This window comes from Kogia breviceps, chromosome 8 (assembly GCF_026419965.1).
Source record: "Kogia breviceps isolate mKogBre1 chromosome 8, mKogBre1 haplotype 1, whole genome shotgun sequence".
NCBI lineage: Eukaryota > Metazoa > Chordata > Mammalia > Artiodactyla > Physeteridae > Kogia > Kogia breviceps.
In genome coordinates this window covers 73,998,085-74,015,708 of record NC_081317.1, presented here as the reverse complement: position 1 = coordinate 74,015,708, position 17,624 = coordinate 73,998,085, and the positions used below count along the sequence as shown (strand labels likewise).

The window sequence follows — 17,624 nt, the reverse complement described above, 5'->3', positions numbered from 1 at the left end:
TTGGCTCTGAGAGGCCATCCAGGGTGAGGTATTTATTCAGGGTTACAGGGTCAGAAGGAAACCAAGGAACTGTCAGGATTTTCACTCTCTTCTCTGCTACCAAAATACCAAGGCAGTGTTTTGGATATTTAAAAGAATATTTAAAATGCCATCGTTTGTTTCTGCCTCTGTGCAACATTTGTGCTGCGGAAGGACAGGGAACTGGTAACCATGGTAGTGGAGCAGAGCGGTGGTGAAGCGGTAGTTTTTAAATGGGTGAACTTCAGGCAGGCGGCACCCAGAGCTCAACCTCATGGCCTCCTCAGAGCTCTTTGTTCATTCAGCTTGAAGCAAGCTTTGAAAGGGAAGGTTTTGCCAGATTCCCTATGGGGAGGGTGTGTCCCTGGGAGCAGGTTTCAGGGATCTGCCTGAAACCTTGGTCAGCAGGGAACTTTGGGCATCCCGTCAGGAACGTCAGGAACGGGAGAGCCTGTGATAACAAATAAGCCAGCTCTGCGGCATCCTGGATGCCGAATTCCTACACACTGTCAGCTCCCTCACTACCTGTCCCTGGACAGGTGGCCGCTCATGGCAGTGGCCCAGAGCCCTGGCCCAAAAGGCAGCCCGGCAGGGCCCCCACAGGACGATACCTGGTGCCAAGAGGGGAGAAGAAGAGGGCGGGAGGCCTCTGCCACATTCCTGGATGGGGAGCCCCAAGAGCCTTTCCAGGACAAAAAGTGCCCCAAGTGGACACAGGGCAAGGCAGGGCAGGGCAAACCCAGGCTGCAGTTCGAGTCCAGGGAAGTCTCATGACTGCAGTGTTTTGCTGCAGGTTTCCCAGCTGCTCCGGGCGGGAGGCGGCGTGGGGTGGTGGGGGCGAGGAGGAGGGAGGGGACGAGGAGGAGGGAAGTAAACAGAAGACCACAGAGAGAGCCAGTTCCCTGCGTTCAGAGAACACCAGCCGCCTCCGGTCCCCGGTGGGTGGCTGTATGTGTGGAAATGAAACTGGGAGGGGAAGGGAGAGAGGGAACAGTAAGCAAGCGCTCCTCGGCTGTTACCCACCCACCTCGCCTTTCCTGACCCACCAGCCCACTCCCCCTCTGAGGTGACGGGGTGGGAGGGAGACGGTTCACGAAGCGCCCACCCCCAAGTACTCGTAGCTGGTTCAGCTGTCGGTGAATCAGACAGTCTAAGCAGCTGTCACCTGCGCTCAGGAGGGGAACAGGGGGCGGCCTTGGGAAGGGGGAGGATGGGTGAGTGGAAGATCCAGTACTGGCCTGGGCGTGGGGTGCCGCCTGGGGCTGGGAAAAGGGTGTCCACCTTCCAACACATGCACATTTCTCAACCCGGTCCCCACGACACGGGGGTGTCGCGGGTCGGGGGTGGGTCGAGGGCCTGGGGACACAACTTAAGTGGGAATTGGAAGCAAGGGAGGGGCTGGGAGGGAGGTTGGAGTGTACTGCGGCGGGAAGCGCTGGGGTGCAGGGCTGGCGGGGGCCGCGGGGCAGGCTGCTGCCCGCCGCCTGCCCGCGCGCGCGGGGTTATGTGAGGTAAACGCGAGCCGGGCGGAGGAGGGAGGCGGCGGGGGCCGCGGGCCGGGGTGTCTAGCGCTTGTTGGACAAAGAGATGATGAAACGTGAGCGCTATATTTACCAAGGGGGTGGAGACCGAGCGGGGGCGGGGGGGTTAAAAAGGACAAACTGTTCCACAACAACTACAGGAAACACAGCCCATCTGACTCACCGGGAGGGCCAGCCGACCCCCTCTCAGGCTTAGCCTGGAGGCCGGCGCGGGGCTGGAGGGCTCGGAGGGTCCCCGGACCGACCCAGCCCAGCGCTACGGCTACAGCTGGGGGGATGGGTTGATTTATATAAACAAAAGCAGCTTAGATCCAAGGGCTAGTGCGTGCGTGCGTGCGTGTGGCTTTTGTGGGGCAGGGGAGAGCGCGGAATGGCACGAATGTTTCCTAACCCCGTGGCCCCAACATCCAGTGGCCCGACCGCCGCGGGAAGGGCTTGCCTGCAAACTCCATGAGCACGATTCCTGCAAAGTCATCTCCTCCCGCACAGCCTGGCCAGCCGGCCCGCCCCACCCCGCCGGCGGCCGGCAGCACACGCCTCCCCCGCTCTCCCCCCTCCCCCGCGCTAGCCCAGCTCGCGGCGCTCAGAGTTGGGGTGCGGTGCGGGCTATGTTTAGAAGCTGATGTCATCCGACACCCTACTCCGCACTGTTCCCAAGGGGACCGTAGGGCAGGTTTTCCTCTTCCTCGCGGGCGTGGGTGATGGAGAAGGTGCCTCCTCCCCGCAGCCCCCCCCCCACACCAGTCTTCCCCCAGGGAATGTTTTTTTTTTAATGCAACCCCGCCAGAGTTATGAAACGGGGGCCGTACGCACTGAGGGCGCAAACCCTAGGGCTTGGGCCGCGAGGGGCCAACGAGCAGCCTCCGCCCACTCCCACCCCTTCCCGACCGGGTGCAGGGGCTAATTTCAAGGTTAGCTCACGCGGGCGCGGGCGCCCGGAGCTTCTTGCACGAGTTTGGGGCGGGTTCCTCATCCCCTAATCTAGGGCAGTTTGTTCAACTGCAGTAAAGGGAGCTTGGTGTTCCAGCAGGGAAGGGATTTCTGAGAACTGGGACTGTCCTCAGATGAACTCGCCTCCTCCGGCTGCTGCTGCTGCTGCGGCCGCCCGCGGAAGACTTTTTAAAAGGGCGACGCCAGGCCGGGGCGCGCGGCCGGCGAGTGGCTGCGCCGCCCGCCAGTCTGCGGCCCCAGCCGAGCGCCCGCCCCCGAGCTCGGGTGATTCACCGTGCGCAGCGTGGGGCTCCTCCGAGCGCGCGGGGCTGAGAGCTAAACTTATCCTCCTACATATGCATGAACGGGTGGCCTTTCGGCTCGGCAAAGGAGAGGCCTGGAGTTTTGCGGAAGGCTGCTAAGTGGAGCGAGAGCAAAGTAGGGCGTTGTGCAAGTTTTCGCGCGGGCCGGAGGCCCCCCTCCCTCTCCAGCACCTGCGTGTTAACTGTCGTTATGGCCACGGGCATTTCAACAGATAGGGAGGGCTTTACCTGATTGCATTTCAAATCCAGGCACACCGCCATTGTTGGAAGCCCGATCCCTTCAGCCCCTCTTGCCTCCTCCCTCCTCCCCAAACTTGCCACCTTCCCCTAATTACCCAGCTTTCACTAAAATAAACACTGCTTCTCCTCCTGCACCCCCGCCCCCCAATATGCCCTGTATGCCTTGGTGGGATCAGTGAAGCCGAAGGACCTGGGTCCTGAAAGAAGTCTGGATCCAGCCCAGAGTGAGGTCCGACACGTGATCCCCTACCCCCAGCGGGCCATCTGTTCTCCTTCCTTCCAACCGGGAGGCTGGCAGCTCTGCCCAGCACCGTCCACGCCTCCCAGCAGGAAAGAGGGAGAAAAGCCAGCGTTGGAACCCACTACCTACAGAGTGGGATTTTAACCTAAAAGTCCCTGCGCCTTGGGCAAGGGTGAGACTGGGCAATGTGTATTCTAGATTAAGCTCCAGGTGATTAGCTCCCCCACCCCCCAGGAGTTGCCGTGGGCTCCGTTTGAATTAAAACCTCCAGGGAAGGGGCCTGGGAATGGTCTGCGTATGCCTGGAAATACCTCACTACGAGCTGGGTTGGAAAACTGGCCTAGGAAAAAAAGGGTGGGATTCTGTGACCTCTCCCCCGCCCGACACGCTTCCCACAAACTAGTTTGAAGAAAGAAGCAGCACTATAACAAGAAATTAAGGAATAAAGGATTTAAGGGATTTAGGACGAATTTATATTTGTGCCTGCTAGCCAATTAAATATTGATTTAAGTTATTCTCACCTTCACTGTCCTAAAGAGCTGCATTTGTAAATGCACAGCAGATGAGGTGGTGTTTAAAGAACCCAAGTCTTGCCTAGAATTTTTTGGTTGGAGGGAGGACCCCTGGAGTATTTGGAAGGGGTCTACAGAGATGTGTTAATCTAATCCCATTAATTCACGGATAAGGAAATAGCTCTAAGAGGTTGCCTAAGGTCACACAGCTACTCTCAGGCCCAGGAGGCCAGTTCCCTGCCCCTCGCTGGCCTAAACTGAAAATCAGCTCACTGTAGGCACTGCCTCTTAGGAGGGGTGATAATGATAATAAAAGCTTGAGGATGCACGGAAAATCACACTTAGATATTCTTGCTACAGGCCATTGTACTTGAGAACTGGGAAAATAAAGCCAAGGTTTAGGCAGAAATTAGGGAGGAAGATGCATACGTAACAAACTGTAAGCACAGTTCTAGTCTTCGAATGCGAATGTGCATGCTCCTCCCAGTTGGTTTGTGTGTATTTGAAATGTGTATTTACAAAGATTAACTTGGGGAAAAACAGACTTCTTATATTTATGTGGTATAATATATACTTTACGATAAATTATTCATTGCAGTTTGGAATGATTCACATTGATCTGGGATAATTTGTTTTGCCAGAATTTTAATTGGGACAGCCACTTGCTGGCAAAACAGCATTAATTGGTTTTAATTATAATATGCACTCTAGTACAGAAAGGAAATCCTATTGTTGAAAACACAAGAAAAAATCCTGATGTAGGAATTATTACTTGTGAGATATCTAAATCTATATCTATATCTATAGTTGTTTTTAACTTATAAACCTCATTGAGGACAGACCGTCTTTTCATTTCTGTATTCCCCCATGCCTAACTCACTGACAGAAACATAAATAACTGGAGAGTGAATACGTGGAAGAGGAGAAAAAGGAGAAAGCAGTCTACAGTTGTAGAATTGTTGGGTTTAAAAAGATATTCTAAATCAAGTAGTAGTTATGTTTGTAAGTGTGTGAGAGAAATTCATGTAAATGAAATCTGAGTTGTATTTTATTACTTTCTTGTATAGCTCTGAAATGAATGAGTTGGAAGGGTTTATGTCCAGTCCAAACAAAATTAAAGGGAGTTAAAGAGAAGAGGGCAAGAAGTAAGTCTACATAGAAAAGAAACAAAAAACACAAAAACCTATGATGATTGACTTATTCAGGTTCCTGGATTATAATCTTCAAGGAAAGATACAAACTTTCCTTCTTTTCTGGAATAACCCCGATGTTAACTCTAGGGCTTCCTGCTATCTGAAGGTGCCCACTGCAATGCCAGTTACAATGCAAATCTGAGAGACTGTATAGGCCGTGCTCGTGGGAGTCCTGGAGAGATCCTGCTGGTATTTGTGGTGGACCTTAAGGAGGCAAGCAAATGTGAAATTTCTAACTGATCTTGTATCCTTGGGGACAGAGTTTGTCCCAGAAAAATCATGAAGTAGGCAGACTCCCTTGGGCTTCAGTGAATCCTTTTCTAAAATTAAGGGAATTGGAATACAAGAACTCTAAGATGGCTTCACTTTACATGTACCTACCACCTACCTTAGTAGGATGGTGACAATGATATTCTTAGTTGACCAGCACCCCCTTTCTAAGCTTCCCTTTCCCATGTAGTCACCTACTGCAGTATCTTTCTGTACCACTTTAAAAGCAAAGTCAAAATAAACTACAGTAGACTTCAAACTAGAAGGGTAAATTTGAGACCCTTCCTTTAGAGACCAGGAACTGATGTAACTTTCCCAAACCTTAACAAAGGTCAATAGCCAGTGAGGGGTATGGTTAGACCTCACTGGATCTACATCACATAGAAACAGGTATCCCTCACACCCACTTAGGAAAATAAATGTATTTTTAATCAATTCTGCGGATAGTACACCTCCTGGAAGAGACATTGGCCCTAGATTCTTTTCTCAGCTATCAAGATGGAAAACAACCCCATCATTCCTGCAGAGGGAGAGGCAAACACAGTTAATCAGACTCTAAGAGTCATACTAATTGTTGATCAAGTAATGCCACAATATTCAATGGCTAAGGATCTCTGGCTGGTTCCAGTTCTTAAGAATTTGTTAAGCAGAGTTAATATTTCACAAAACCAAAGAGTTCAGTTGTGAAGCCCGAAGAGCTAGGAATCAGATTTATGTTTTCAATGGAGTTCTGTCACAAGTCACTTCCTTGCCTCTCAGTCTTCATATCTGTTAAGTGAGGGAAGGGATACATGCCCTAACATCCCACAGGAGTCTGTGGAAAGAAAATGAGCTAGGAATGTTGTTGTTTTTAAAGTTTTAAAAGTTATGCAAGGATTTTTGTCTCCATTTATTTTAGGGAGGTTACAATAGCGTCAAAACAAAACGAAAACAGCTTCCTTAGAATAAATTGCACGAGGAAAGGAGAGGAATTGAGGTATCACAAAAGAAAAGATGAAGCGTTTCAAAGTAAGACTAGCCAGACAGAAGAAGGACTACACTTTAAAACAGAATTTTTGTCAGCTCTGCATTTTTAAGATGAATTAGTCATAGTTAATGTATTGGGTGGAAGAATTATTAAAAATCTGCCCCCAAGTATGCTGCATCCCGAAACGGAAAAACGAATTGATGCTTTCTCATTTGTGTTTATTCTTGAGCAACTTGGCCTGACATATTTAGTTTTTTTAAAAAAATTATTGACTCACTTTGCATTTATTTATCACCACTGCCCTCCCATACATATCTCGATTTTACCATCAGCAACACAAAGTACAAGGATGTGTTCAGTTTCACTACAGCTCTTCGCGTTTACAAGTGTGCAGCGCTGGCCTTCGGAATGCCCTTCTGATTGGCTGAGCCAATGTCAGTGACATCAACCAACTTACTTTTGATTGGAAGGCTGGTTGCTGGGACTGTAGCGTTTGCAGGAAGTCACTTAACTGTTTGCGAGCTGGAAAATGAAACTGAAGTTCTCTTTTGTCGTAAGAAGAACGCGACCGAATAGGGAAGGTGTATCCCACAGCTCCGCAAGCTGGAACGTGAGCCAAGAGGCCTGGACCGGCTAAGGGATTGAGAGACACTCCCAAAGATGCGAGGCTGCTCCTTTCCAGCCTCCCAGCAGTTACCCTTTTAAATGTCAGCGTTCGAGGCTGTAGAGGTAGCACGAGGCATCGAAACAGAACTGTCGGATTGGCCGCACGCCTCAGTTCTAGACGCACCTCTCCACCGAAAGGCTGTTCTGACTGGCAGGGGAAGAAAGTAAACAGAGTTGAATCACCCTCCCCACTGGCCAATTGGAGGGGGTTTGGATTGTGACGTGATGGGATTCTGCGAAATTGTTACTGAGCGAGAGAATGCCGGAACGGTGCGGACCGGCAAGAGCAGGGGCTCAGAAGCCGTCAGTGGACTGGGGGAAAAGTGTCTCTTAGACCTGGCGCTTGGTCCGGCCCTCGCCACCCACGTCCGGGTGGTTGGGTGAATGTCCTGGGGCTTTGGCTCGACTGAAAAGGCGGCCGAGGGCGTGTACCTCTCTTGCAGTTTCCTCTCCCAGCGCCTCGGGGGCGTTTTCGGTCGAATAAACTTGCAACCGCCACGTGTGGCATCTTTCCAGGGGAGCCGGCTCGGAGCAGACTGCGTGCCCGTCGGGGGGATTGCGCCCGGCTCTGGGCACCGGAGGCGGCGAGAGGCGGTAGCGCGGCGGAGCCCGAGGCCGTGGATGCTGCGTGCGGAGGCGCTGCCGGTTACGTAAAGATGAGGGGCTGAGGTCGCCTCGGCGCTCCTGCGAGTCGGAAGCGCCCCGCGCCCCCGCCCCCTTGGCCGCTGCGCCGCGCCGCGCCGCGCTCGTCGTCCGAGGCCAGGGCACGGCGAGCCGAACCTCCGCAGCCACCGCCAAGTTTGGCCGCGCCTCCGGGGCTGCTGTCGCCCGCACCATGTCCGCGACCGCCTACATGGACTTCGTGGCTGCCCAGTGTCTGGTTTCCATTTCGAACCGCGCTGCGGTGCCGGAGCATGGGGGCGCTCCGGACGCCGAGCGGCTGCGACTACCTGAGCGCGAGGTGACCAAGGAACATGGTGACCCGGGGGACACCTGGAAGGATTACTGCACGCTGGTCACCATCGCCAAGAGCTTGTTGGACCTGAACAAGTACCGACCCATCCAGACCCCCTCGGTGTGCAGCGACAGCCTGGAGAGTCCAGATGAGGATATGGGATCCGACAGCGACGTGACCACCGAATCTGGGTCGAGTCCTTCCCACAGCCCGGAGGAGAGACAGGATCCTGGCAGCGCGCCCAGCCCGCTCTCCCTCCTCCACCCTGGAGTGGCTGCGAAGGGGAAACACGCCTCCGAAAAGAGGCACAAGTGCCCCTACAGTGGCTGTGGGAAAGTCTATGGAAAATCCTCCCATCTCAAAGCCCATTACAGAGTGCATACAGGTTAGCGGCGTCTCCCTCTCCCACCCAACTCTCGGGTTAGTTAACCGTTGGCCGGGCAGCCTTCCTGGGCGTTAAAGGACACCACGCTCGGCCGAAAGGGTGCAAGTACTTAGGATGAGATGCTGTTTAACTCTTTAAAATGATTGAACCGGGTAGAGACGGAAAGCTCACTCCTTAATCGTCCCCAGCCTCTAGAAGCCACGGAGAGCCTTACCCTGGCGGGCAGAGTGAGTGCCGAGTGCCAGCCGATGTGCGTGGCTTCATGGGGAGTGGTGCCGCCCTCCCCTGTCCCGCCCCGCCCCCCCCCAGGACTCCCGCACCCGGCGACTCTGGGGCCACCCCCCTGTCCCGCCCCGCCCCCCCCAGGACTCCCGCACCCGGCGACTCTGGGGCCACCCCACTCGGACAGACGCTGGCGGGGGTTGGGGGACACAGTCAGATGGCGTATCTTTTATTTTACTTCCTTGTGGGATTGCCGCGAAGTGGCCGAAACCTGGAGGGAAGCGGCGCACGTTATATGGAACCTTTTAGGGATGACTAAGGGCCCGGTTAGCTGTATGCTTGCTACTTTTCAGGGCTTGCCAAGGTGGTTTTAAATTTGGCCAAGAGTCCCCAGAGAGGTTTAAAATAACACTGCTTCAGGCAGCAGAGAAGTCTGATCAAGTGATGGTTGGTTAACTTCACAACTAGTTAGCCTTTTTAGTGAGATTTCAGAGTGGATTTTTTCCCACGTGATTTAGGTCGCACCCTCCACCCTGAATAGAGCAGTTAGTGAGGAGGTGTGGTTCTTGCTGGAGGTCAAGGCTGATAATGAACGTTGGGATGTTCTGGAGGCCCCGTGGAAGGGTCTCTCCCAGGGAGAGCCAAAGGCAGGGCTGATCAGAGGCATGTGGCTGGTAAGACATCTGCAGTATAAAATGGGCTTTGGAGACTTATAGGAAACTTGGTCAGCCAATTCTGTTGGTTCTGTTTAACATATTCAGAAAAAGTAGGAAAGCATTCACACTTGACCATGCTGTCTCCCCATCCTTAGTAAGATTCCTCTACCGCTGCTGTTCTGATAAGGAAGTACGGTGCTTGGTCCTCTCATGAACTCCTTTCCCTCTGTTCTATAACACCATGTTTAAGAGGAGGTTGTTGAAGTTACTTGGAAAGTATTGTCGTTTTTTGGTGTAATTGTTGGTACTTTTAAGATGAGGCCCTGGGCCTGTGGTTTCAAAATGATCATTGGCTGGTTTGGTTTGGTTTTGCTTTTTTTTTAAAAAAAAAGGCCACGTAACTGCATCTCATATTTTATTTCCTTTGGAAAGTGCTTCTTATGGAGGTGGCTGCTGGCACAGGAGTAAAGCTGAATTTCCTCCTTGTGGTTAATGCAGAATCAGGTTCTGTTTGTGGTTGTCATCTAGGTTGCCATAAAACAGCACATTTTAAAGTTTGTGTCTGTAAGGTTGATGTGCCTGGCTTGGGGGATGTGACCTTTAGCGTGGCTCCCAGGGTGAAGTAGGGGTATATTAACCAGAGGGTGTTACTCACCAACAGCTGTTGGGCGGGCCTGGCTGTGTCAGCCATGTTCCCGGAGTTCAGCTCACAGGGACACCCACTGCCACCTTGAGCAAAGGCACTTTCTCCTTCAGGGAGCTGCCCAGTTGTGCAGTTGGGGAGGCCTGCAGACCTTCTCTGTGAGCTCCCTGAGTCTGTCCAACTCAGAAAAGCATTCTGGACCATTCTGCTGAGTGATTTTCTCAGGCATTTATAGAAATGGCTGCTTATGTGTGCGTGCATGCATGCTGCTCTTTAATTCTCCATGAGGCAAGTCAGCTCAGTTGTTTCAGGAGAACCTTTTACACAGTCCAGGGTGGAAAACGAAGTGAAGTGTTAATCCCATTTTATATGCTACAGTCAGTCTTTTGAAACTAGTGATGTGGTAATTGCAGGTGTCCTATTTATGTTTGGGGGCTCTGTAGTGCTAGGACATGGTTGGACAAAACCTCAGCCTCTGTAAAGACTGTCAGAAGTGTACTCCTGCTAGAGAAGGTGTGTGCAAGGGATACTCTAAATAAGGGACTCCTACGAGTCCCTATGCATTTGGAAGTTTCCGATTAGCATCTTGATTTTAAATTTTTTTTTAATTTTTCTATTTTTTGCTGGTATTAAACCCAGAAGATGGCCAAGAGATAGCAATTGTGGAATGTCTGTATTTTGTGAAGACTTTAAGAACTAAAGTTCCAGCCATACCCTCCCCCCACCCCCTGCACAAGGTGGCCCAACCAGAATCCCTCCTGCTGCTTGCACTTCTCCTCCTAGAGCCTCATACAGATGCCACTTTTATAGAACCAGTGGCTTTATTGATTTATTGATTTGTTTTGGCCACGCTGCATGGCATGTGGGATCTTACTTCCCTGACCAGCGATCGAAGCGCAGAGTCTTAACCGCTGGACCACCTGGGAAGTCCCAGAACCAGTGGCTTTAGAAGTTGAGCCACTTAAAATTGTGTTTAGTTCAGTGCAGTTATTTCTAGAGTATACTAAGAGAAAAGACACCTTTGGGGCGGACCGAGGTGGGTTCTGATTTGTCCTACTGTTTCCCAGTTGTGAGATGTTAACCTAGTTCCTTGAAGTCAGAGTTTGTAAACTAGAGGTCTGCTGCTGAATTTGCTTTGCAAATTTGTGTGGCTTGACCAGCACAGGGTTTGTAAAGATCTTGTTACTAACATGGAAAAATCAGGATTTCCACACAAATCCAGATTTCTGGCTTCTCTAGAAAAATCGAATGAACTGGCAATACTGGGTCTGAATTCCTGCCCAGCAACAATTGGCTTGAACTGACCGTTCTTTATATGAGGCAGTGTCCCTTATTTTAATCATTTACATGGTCTCTGTTGGCATTTAAGTTTGCAGTCTCTCTTCTCTATTTGAGCCTCAGTTTCTTAATCCACAAGATAGGGTACTATCTCTGAACTTGGATTCTTGTGCAAAGATAATAGTTTGTGTGTAATGGGCAGAGCTTATAATCAGGAAACATAGGAGAAACTTATTTTTAAGTAGTACAGTGCTTTACATTTTCTAATACTATGTTCAGTTTGTTTTTCTTCACCCTCTAGATCAGATATCTTCTCAAGTGATGTACCTCTAAAATTTTAGCGGTGGTCCATGGTTAATCTGAAAAAAAGTACAAGGAATATGAGCTTTTCTGTCTCCAGACCTTTTGGACACTTTAGAGTGTATTTATTGTTTCTGATTAAGTATTAGACCCATTGGAGTACTTTGCCTGAAAACATATTGAGCTTATTATTTGAAAATGGAACCCACTTTAAGTTTATCTTGGCACACCCACATCCACACGCCGCCCCCCACCTGTGAGCACACACCCCAAATTGGCCTCCACAAACCCACACCCAAACCCGCTGACTCCCCAGACCCTCTCCCACGTCCCCTCAGCCTCTCTAGGACCGAGAAAAGAAAAAAGAAAAAGGGATTATCCCAAGTTTCCTAACTCTGTGGTCACCCTGCACATGCACACAGCCACACTCACACACACACATACACACACGGGGGTATCTTTTGGAGAGGTAAACAACTGCATCCAAATTCCAGCTCAAAAGTCATCAGAACCAGCTGATGTAGAGTCATGCTAGGTTGCCATCGCTGTGATAGAAACCTTAGGCCTTATTTCCATGCCAGGTGCAATTTTACTATCCTTTTGGAGGGACTTAAATCAGCTGTCCCCAAATGGTGACAGTGGGTTGAGCTTAAGGGCACTGCTTACAGGATTCTGAAAACCAGAAAGCCCTAAATCCCAATCATCACACCCCAGTTTTGTGGGAAAAATTTTAATACAATGTATTTTTTTAATAGGGCAACAGGAAGTTCATGAAAAACAAGGAGGGACAAGAGCTGCAAAAGCAGCCAACAGTGGCTGCTTCTGTTTCTCTTTATCCTGTCTGAACATTTCTCTGGGCTACCTAGAATATCTGGTGGAGGGGACCTGGGTAGCTCCCACCATGGAAGTTATCCTCCAAACAGGAAATAGATTTTCTGGCCTCTCTAGCAACATCCATCACTGGCTAGCTCTAACTCAGGCGGATTTCCTTCCCTGAGACTAAAGTTTTAAACGTTTGCTTATACAGGAGCCAGGCCTGCTCTGTGTCTCATGAACTCTTCTTCCTTAATTGCTACAAAAAGCTTTGGAGTCAACGTTTTGGTTCAGGAGAGTCTAGTACCATCAGAGGTATGAGAAGGACCCACTTCCATTACCCAGGAGGCAGGGGTTGAGGGACAGGGCAGGGTGTTGAAATGGCCTCTGGGCAGCCCATTAATTAGCCCCTGCCCGGTCTTTCCCACTTGCCCTTCTCTTCATGAGTAGAAGGGAGGCCCTGTGCCTTGATCCTTAAGGAAACCACCTCTCTGCTGCATTCTTCTTTCCATAATGCTCCCCAAAGTGTAGAGTGGTATTTCATAGCCTGACATGCTTCATCCAAGATATATTTACAATTAAGTCTGAGTGGGGCCTGCATAGATCATCGTTTGGCCACCTTTTCTTCCACTTTCTCTCCCCTAAGGAGATTAGCCATTTTTTCCCTATAATTGTCCTCCCTGTGACATTTTAGTACCACTCATATACTGTAGAGCTGCTTATGTACTGTGCCGCTTTATAGGCCACAAACCATTGTAATAGCTAAGACTTTTATAACCTGCCAAAGAGCCAATCTTTGCCCTGTGGGGGCGATTTCACCCCCATCCCCATCCCCAGTGAGACTGTCTAGACCCAGCCTCATGTATCCTGTCGGGGAAAAAATGAGAGCAAAGGACTGCAAACGGGCTCTAGCTGTGGAGGATGATAGGAGTCTAAGAATTGCAAGGATGTCCTGCAGGGTTTGCTTCTGGGTTTCAGACAAGTGGCTAGAGACTCCCTTGCTTCCAGGGAAAGATGGCCCACAGCTGCTTGAGCCCCAGCTCACTGCTGGAATCTCACCCTGGGGACTGAGGCCTGTGAGGGGGACCTAACAGCTTGTGATTCCTGGTCCTGGAGGTAGGAAGGACCAGTTGCTCCCTCCTCACCGCCCCCGCCCCGCCCCCCCCCCGTCCTTCATCATCCTGCACCTAGCTGCCCTAGCAAGACAAAGAGGGTTTGCCTTAGAAGAACTGCTGCTGCTGGCGCGATTACTGTCTCACAACAGAAAATACAAGTGGAGTAGAATTACAGAGTGAAACCATTGTTTCCCGTGATTTTCCTCTCAAATCTGTGAGTGGTGAGAAGAGAGAGGGGAGGAATGCAAGTGGGGCCTGGGTCAGGGAGGGAGGTACCAGAGTCCATAGCGTGCTGTTTTGATGGTAACACCCCATTACCTTCAGACGCAAAGATGTAGCCTGAGGGAAATCAGTTCTTGAGACTCTGAACATAAGAGTCAGATATACGTTCCTGGCTCAGTTGTTGACGCTTATCCTAGGAACTAGTCATTCTGCAACGTCTGTGGGAAATTCCCTGATTGAACTTCCCAGGGAGAAACATCATATGACATATTGGGAAAGCGGCCGACAATGGTCTTCCTTAATAAGCTCATTGAGAAGAAAAGTGGGTGGGTGATTTCCCAGTATTCACTCATTCAGGAGCCCCTAAAACAACCTGATGTCGTGCCCTGGTTAGAGTCAGATTTCTTGACCATCATTTTGATTTCTGAATGCCTTATGATCGTGAGCATACTTGATTTAAAAATAAAAGAAAAGAAAAGCCAGCTTTGTCAATTTTGTTAGTCATGACTTCCAAAAATTTTTTCCAGTTTCTTTTTAAATTTTCTTTCCTCCTCTTGTCTGTTCTCAGGCTTGGAGAAAGAGCTTGCAGCATTCCAGGCCTCTGCTGCTAGAATCCTCCCCCACATCCGACCCTCCCGCCTTTTCCTAATGTTTCTCCAGCAAGGCCGGCACCCACTGAAGAGCGTAAATTAGTGCCTAGTAATTGGTACAAAGGCACTTTCTGTTTCTATGCAACACATGCAAAATGAGGGGCAAAGGAAGGAGAAAAGCCCACAGACAGTTAAAAAGGGAAAGAAATGGGACCCTCTGCACAGGTCTTTGAGCAGCCCTGTCTCTTACTTTGCCTCACTTTTTGTTGGGAAGTTAGTCACAGGCCTAAGCCCAACTCAGAGCACTTGGTGTAAGCAGTTGTTAGTATCAAAAGAATAGAATTTGGAGGTTGGAAGTGACCTTGAGAGGTCATCACATCCATCATTTTGTCTGTAAAAAAGTGAATGCTTTTTTTTTTTTAACCCTCTCAGATAGATGAGGATTGTTCCATTGAAGCATTGGGGGTGCTCTGGAGGGTTTGGAAGCACACCACCAGGGTTCAAAGGCTGGCTCTCTGCCTTGGCAGGCACGTAACGTTGGGCAGGGCGTAGAAGCTACCAGAGCCTCAGTTTCCTCAGCAGCACAATGAGGACATGGGGTCCTTGGAAGTTGAAGTGCTCCAAGCCGGAGCTTAGCCAAATGGAGATCTTCCTTCACTGTGAAGTCTTTGCAGTTCTTAGATTTGGATTCCTTTCCCCCATGGTCTCCTGAGGATTTTTCAATCTGGTTAACATTTTTTTGTTTTGTTTTAACCTTCGTTTAATGAGCTGCTTTGCATTAACCAAATTAACGGAGTGAAAGGGCAGAGGTGGAGTCAGTCCGGGGGACCTCTGCCCTTTTATTATGGGAGCAGCACTCTGAAACAGTCCAAGACCATTGCTTGTGAGATTTCCTACTCCTCCCTTCCTGGAGCCCTCCCGAAACTTTAATACCTTTTTGGTGCATTAAGGCCAGGAGTAGACATTTGTCTTATCCAGCCTCAAACAGTCCCCTCAGCAAATAATAGGACTAATGTTATTATTCATAGAGAATGCCTTTCCCGCTAAGGGAGTGAGAGGCATCCATTTTTCATGCGTGGGATTTTCCAAGGCATCCTTTCTATTTGTGCTTAAAGCCCATGTTTACAGTGGTGCACCCGCAGGCTTCCCTTGTAATCTCAGTTTATCAGCCTTTCGAGTCCTGAGATGAGAATTGAACATCTGGATCGGAAATCTAAAAGTTCTAGAGCTGCAAGAACCAGTAAGCTCACCATCTAAGCCCAGGACCACTGGGCATTTGAATTTTGTTTTAACCAAAATTGAAAATGATCGCAAATTTGAACAGCAGAATGGAATTCAGCCCTGATTGAGCCCCCCCCCTTTTTTTAAGTAAGGACTTTATTTAAATAGATTAAAATAAAGAGACAGGAGCTTAAGTCATACAAAACTAATGACAAGGATTTGAAAAGCAGGCAGCAGTATTTTGTATTAAACAAAGTGTGAACGTTTTTCCATGGAGAGTCTCCGTTGTTTTAGAAGTGCCTCCCAGAGGACCTGAATTGAACCAAAGTGGGGCAGTGAGGCAGGCAATAGACAAAAGCACAAAAATCCTGCCTGAGAATTATGGACATTTAAGAACTGGAAGGATTCTTACAGACCGTCTTTCATCAAAGAGATGGAGATTTCACCTTCTCTCCCTTCCAGGGAGCCAGCTTTTTTTTTTTTTTTTTTTTTTTTCCCCCTTTTGCGGTAAGCGGGCCTCTCACTGTTGTGGCCTCTCCCATTGCGGGGCACAGGCTCCGGACGCGCAGGCCCAGTGGCCATGGCTCACGGGCCCAGCCGCTCCACGGCATGTGGGATCTTCCCGGACCGAGGCACGAACCCATGTCTCCTGCATCCGCAGGCGGGCTCTCAACCACTGCGCCACCAGGGAAGCCCCAGGGAGCCAGCTTTGATGAGATGGAGGCAGTCAGAAAAGTAGAGTAAGGCCTGTGAGAAGGAAACCAGCCCACCCTAAGGAACTTGAATATGAGGGGTCTCCAGAGAGGTCTCTACCTTCAGCAGGGAGGCAGTAGGTAGAGCCAGTAGAACACCGGCTTAGGGGTCCCTCAGACCTGTGTTTGAATCCTGCCTCTGCCACTTTCTAATTATGAGAACTCTCTGAGCCTCAGTTTTCCCATCTGTGAAATGGAGTTCAGTAATTATATATTCATAGAGTTTTTATGAAACTTAATTCAGATGAGGTATTTAATGCATTTAACACAGTGTCTCCATATACTAAGTGTGACAATTAAAAATAATCTACATGTGTTGGCCAGAAGCCCTTGAGGTGCTTAGAATTTTTGTTTACAGTTCCACATTAATCCAGCAGCAGCTCATCATTTAAATAATACTTGTTATTGAGTAACTGTTACATGCAAAGAGGTTGCTAGATGTTGACAGCAGGTACTGTGAATGTTGTGGATAGTAATAGTGTTAATAGTAATAATAATTATAAATTATTAATACTAGTAATAATGCTATTAATAATGATAATAATGAAGCATCCAGCATGTATTACACTCCAAGTTCCAAGCCAAATGGGTTACACACATTGTTACATTTAAACTCCCAGAAGTCCTATGCGATAGGAAGGTACTCTTATTCTCATTTTATAGGAGGAATTGGAGTTAGTTAACTTAGTCCAAGGTTACTCTGAAGTTTTCCTAGTATGTTTCTAGGTGCTTGGAGTTGCACCATGAATGGCTGTTGACGAGAACTCCTTGGGTTTTTGCCAGTGGTAAGAGACCCTGTGTTGTACATTGCTCTCTTGGATTTGGCCCGAAAGCCACCATTATTGTCTCTACTCTTGGGTTCTAGCTCTGGCTTCTGGTTTGTTTTTATGAAGCTTGGTGAGGAATACCTTCAGAAATCATGGACCTGGCCAAACCTATCCTGTATTTTCCAGTAGCTATCCAGAGCCTTCATCGTTCCAATTGAAAAAGATCCCAGTTGTGGGTCCACAGCTGTTTCAATCAAGCCTCTTGGTTGTAAGGAACAGAACCCAAACTTGGACTGGCTTAGTAAAGATGAGAACTTTATAGGTTGCCATTTCCACCACCTTTGGGGTAGCTCTGGTGTTAGGGATCTCTGGATACAGGTGGTCAGTGTCTTCCTCTCTCCCTGGCCCAGCCTTGCTCTCCTCTGCTTTGGCTTCATTCACCGGCAGGCGGTCTCTGAATGGTGGTAACATAGCTGCCAGCAATTCGGACTCCCATCCTGCCAATTCAGCAAGCCCTGTGGAAAGACAGTTCCCCTTTCCTAATGATTCCAGCAAAAGTCCCAGGCTTCAAGCTTCAGAACACAGAATTTTGTGCCCGTCCCTGAACTCAGTCACTGTGGCACAGCTGGGTCACATCCAGCCTCTGGGCCTGGGGTGTGGGGTCGCCCGCCTGGAATTATGTAAACTCAGAGTGAGGAAGGAATGGTTTCCAAAAGGAAATTCAAGGTGTGCTGTTTATTACCCCAAAGAGGCAATAGGTGCCAGACAGGCAAAACCAACAGCTGTTCATTCGATCCACCCATT

At 49.4% G+C, this 17,624-nt stretch overlaps 1 protein-coding gene across 2 annotated transcripts in view; it reads left to right on the top strand.

Annotated features, from left to right (window-relative positions):
- Positions 1-6,439: 6,439 nt before the first annotated feature.
- KLF9 (KLF transcription factor 9) overlaps positions 6,440-17,624 on the top strand; it is a 29,373-nt gene continuing 18,188 nt past the window's right edge. For both annotated transcript variants that reach the window (XR_010841599.1, XM_059072743.2), the window contains exon 1: positions 6,440-8,241. Coding sequence is in view for 1 of the 2 variants with exons in the window: in XM_059072743.2 (XP_058928726.1) it covers positions 7,737-8,241 (505 nt within the window). In the remaining variant the exon portion in view is untranslated. The remainder of the gene's footprint in view (positions 8,242-17,624) is intronic.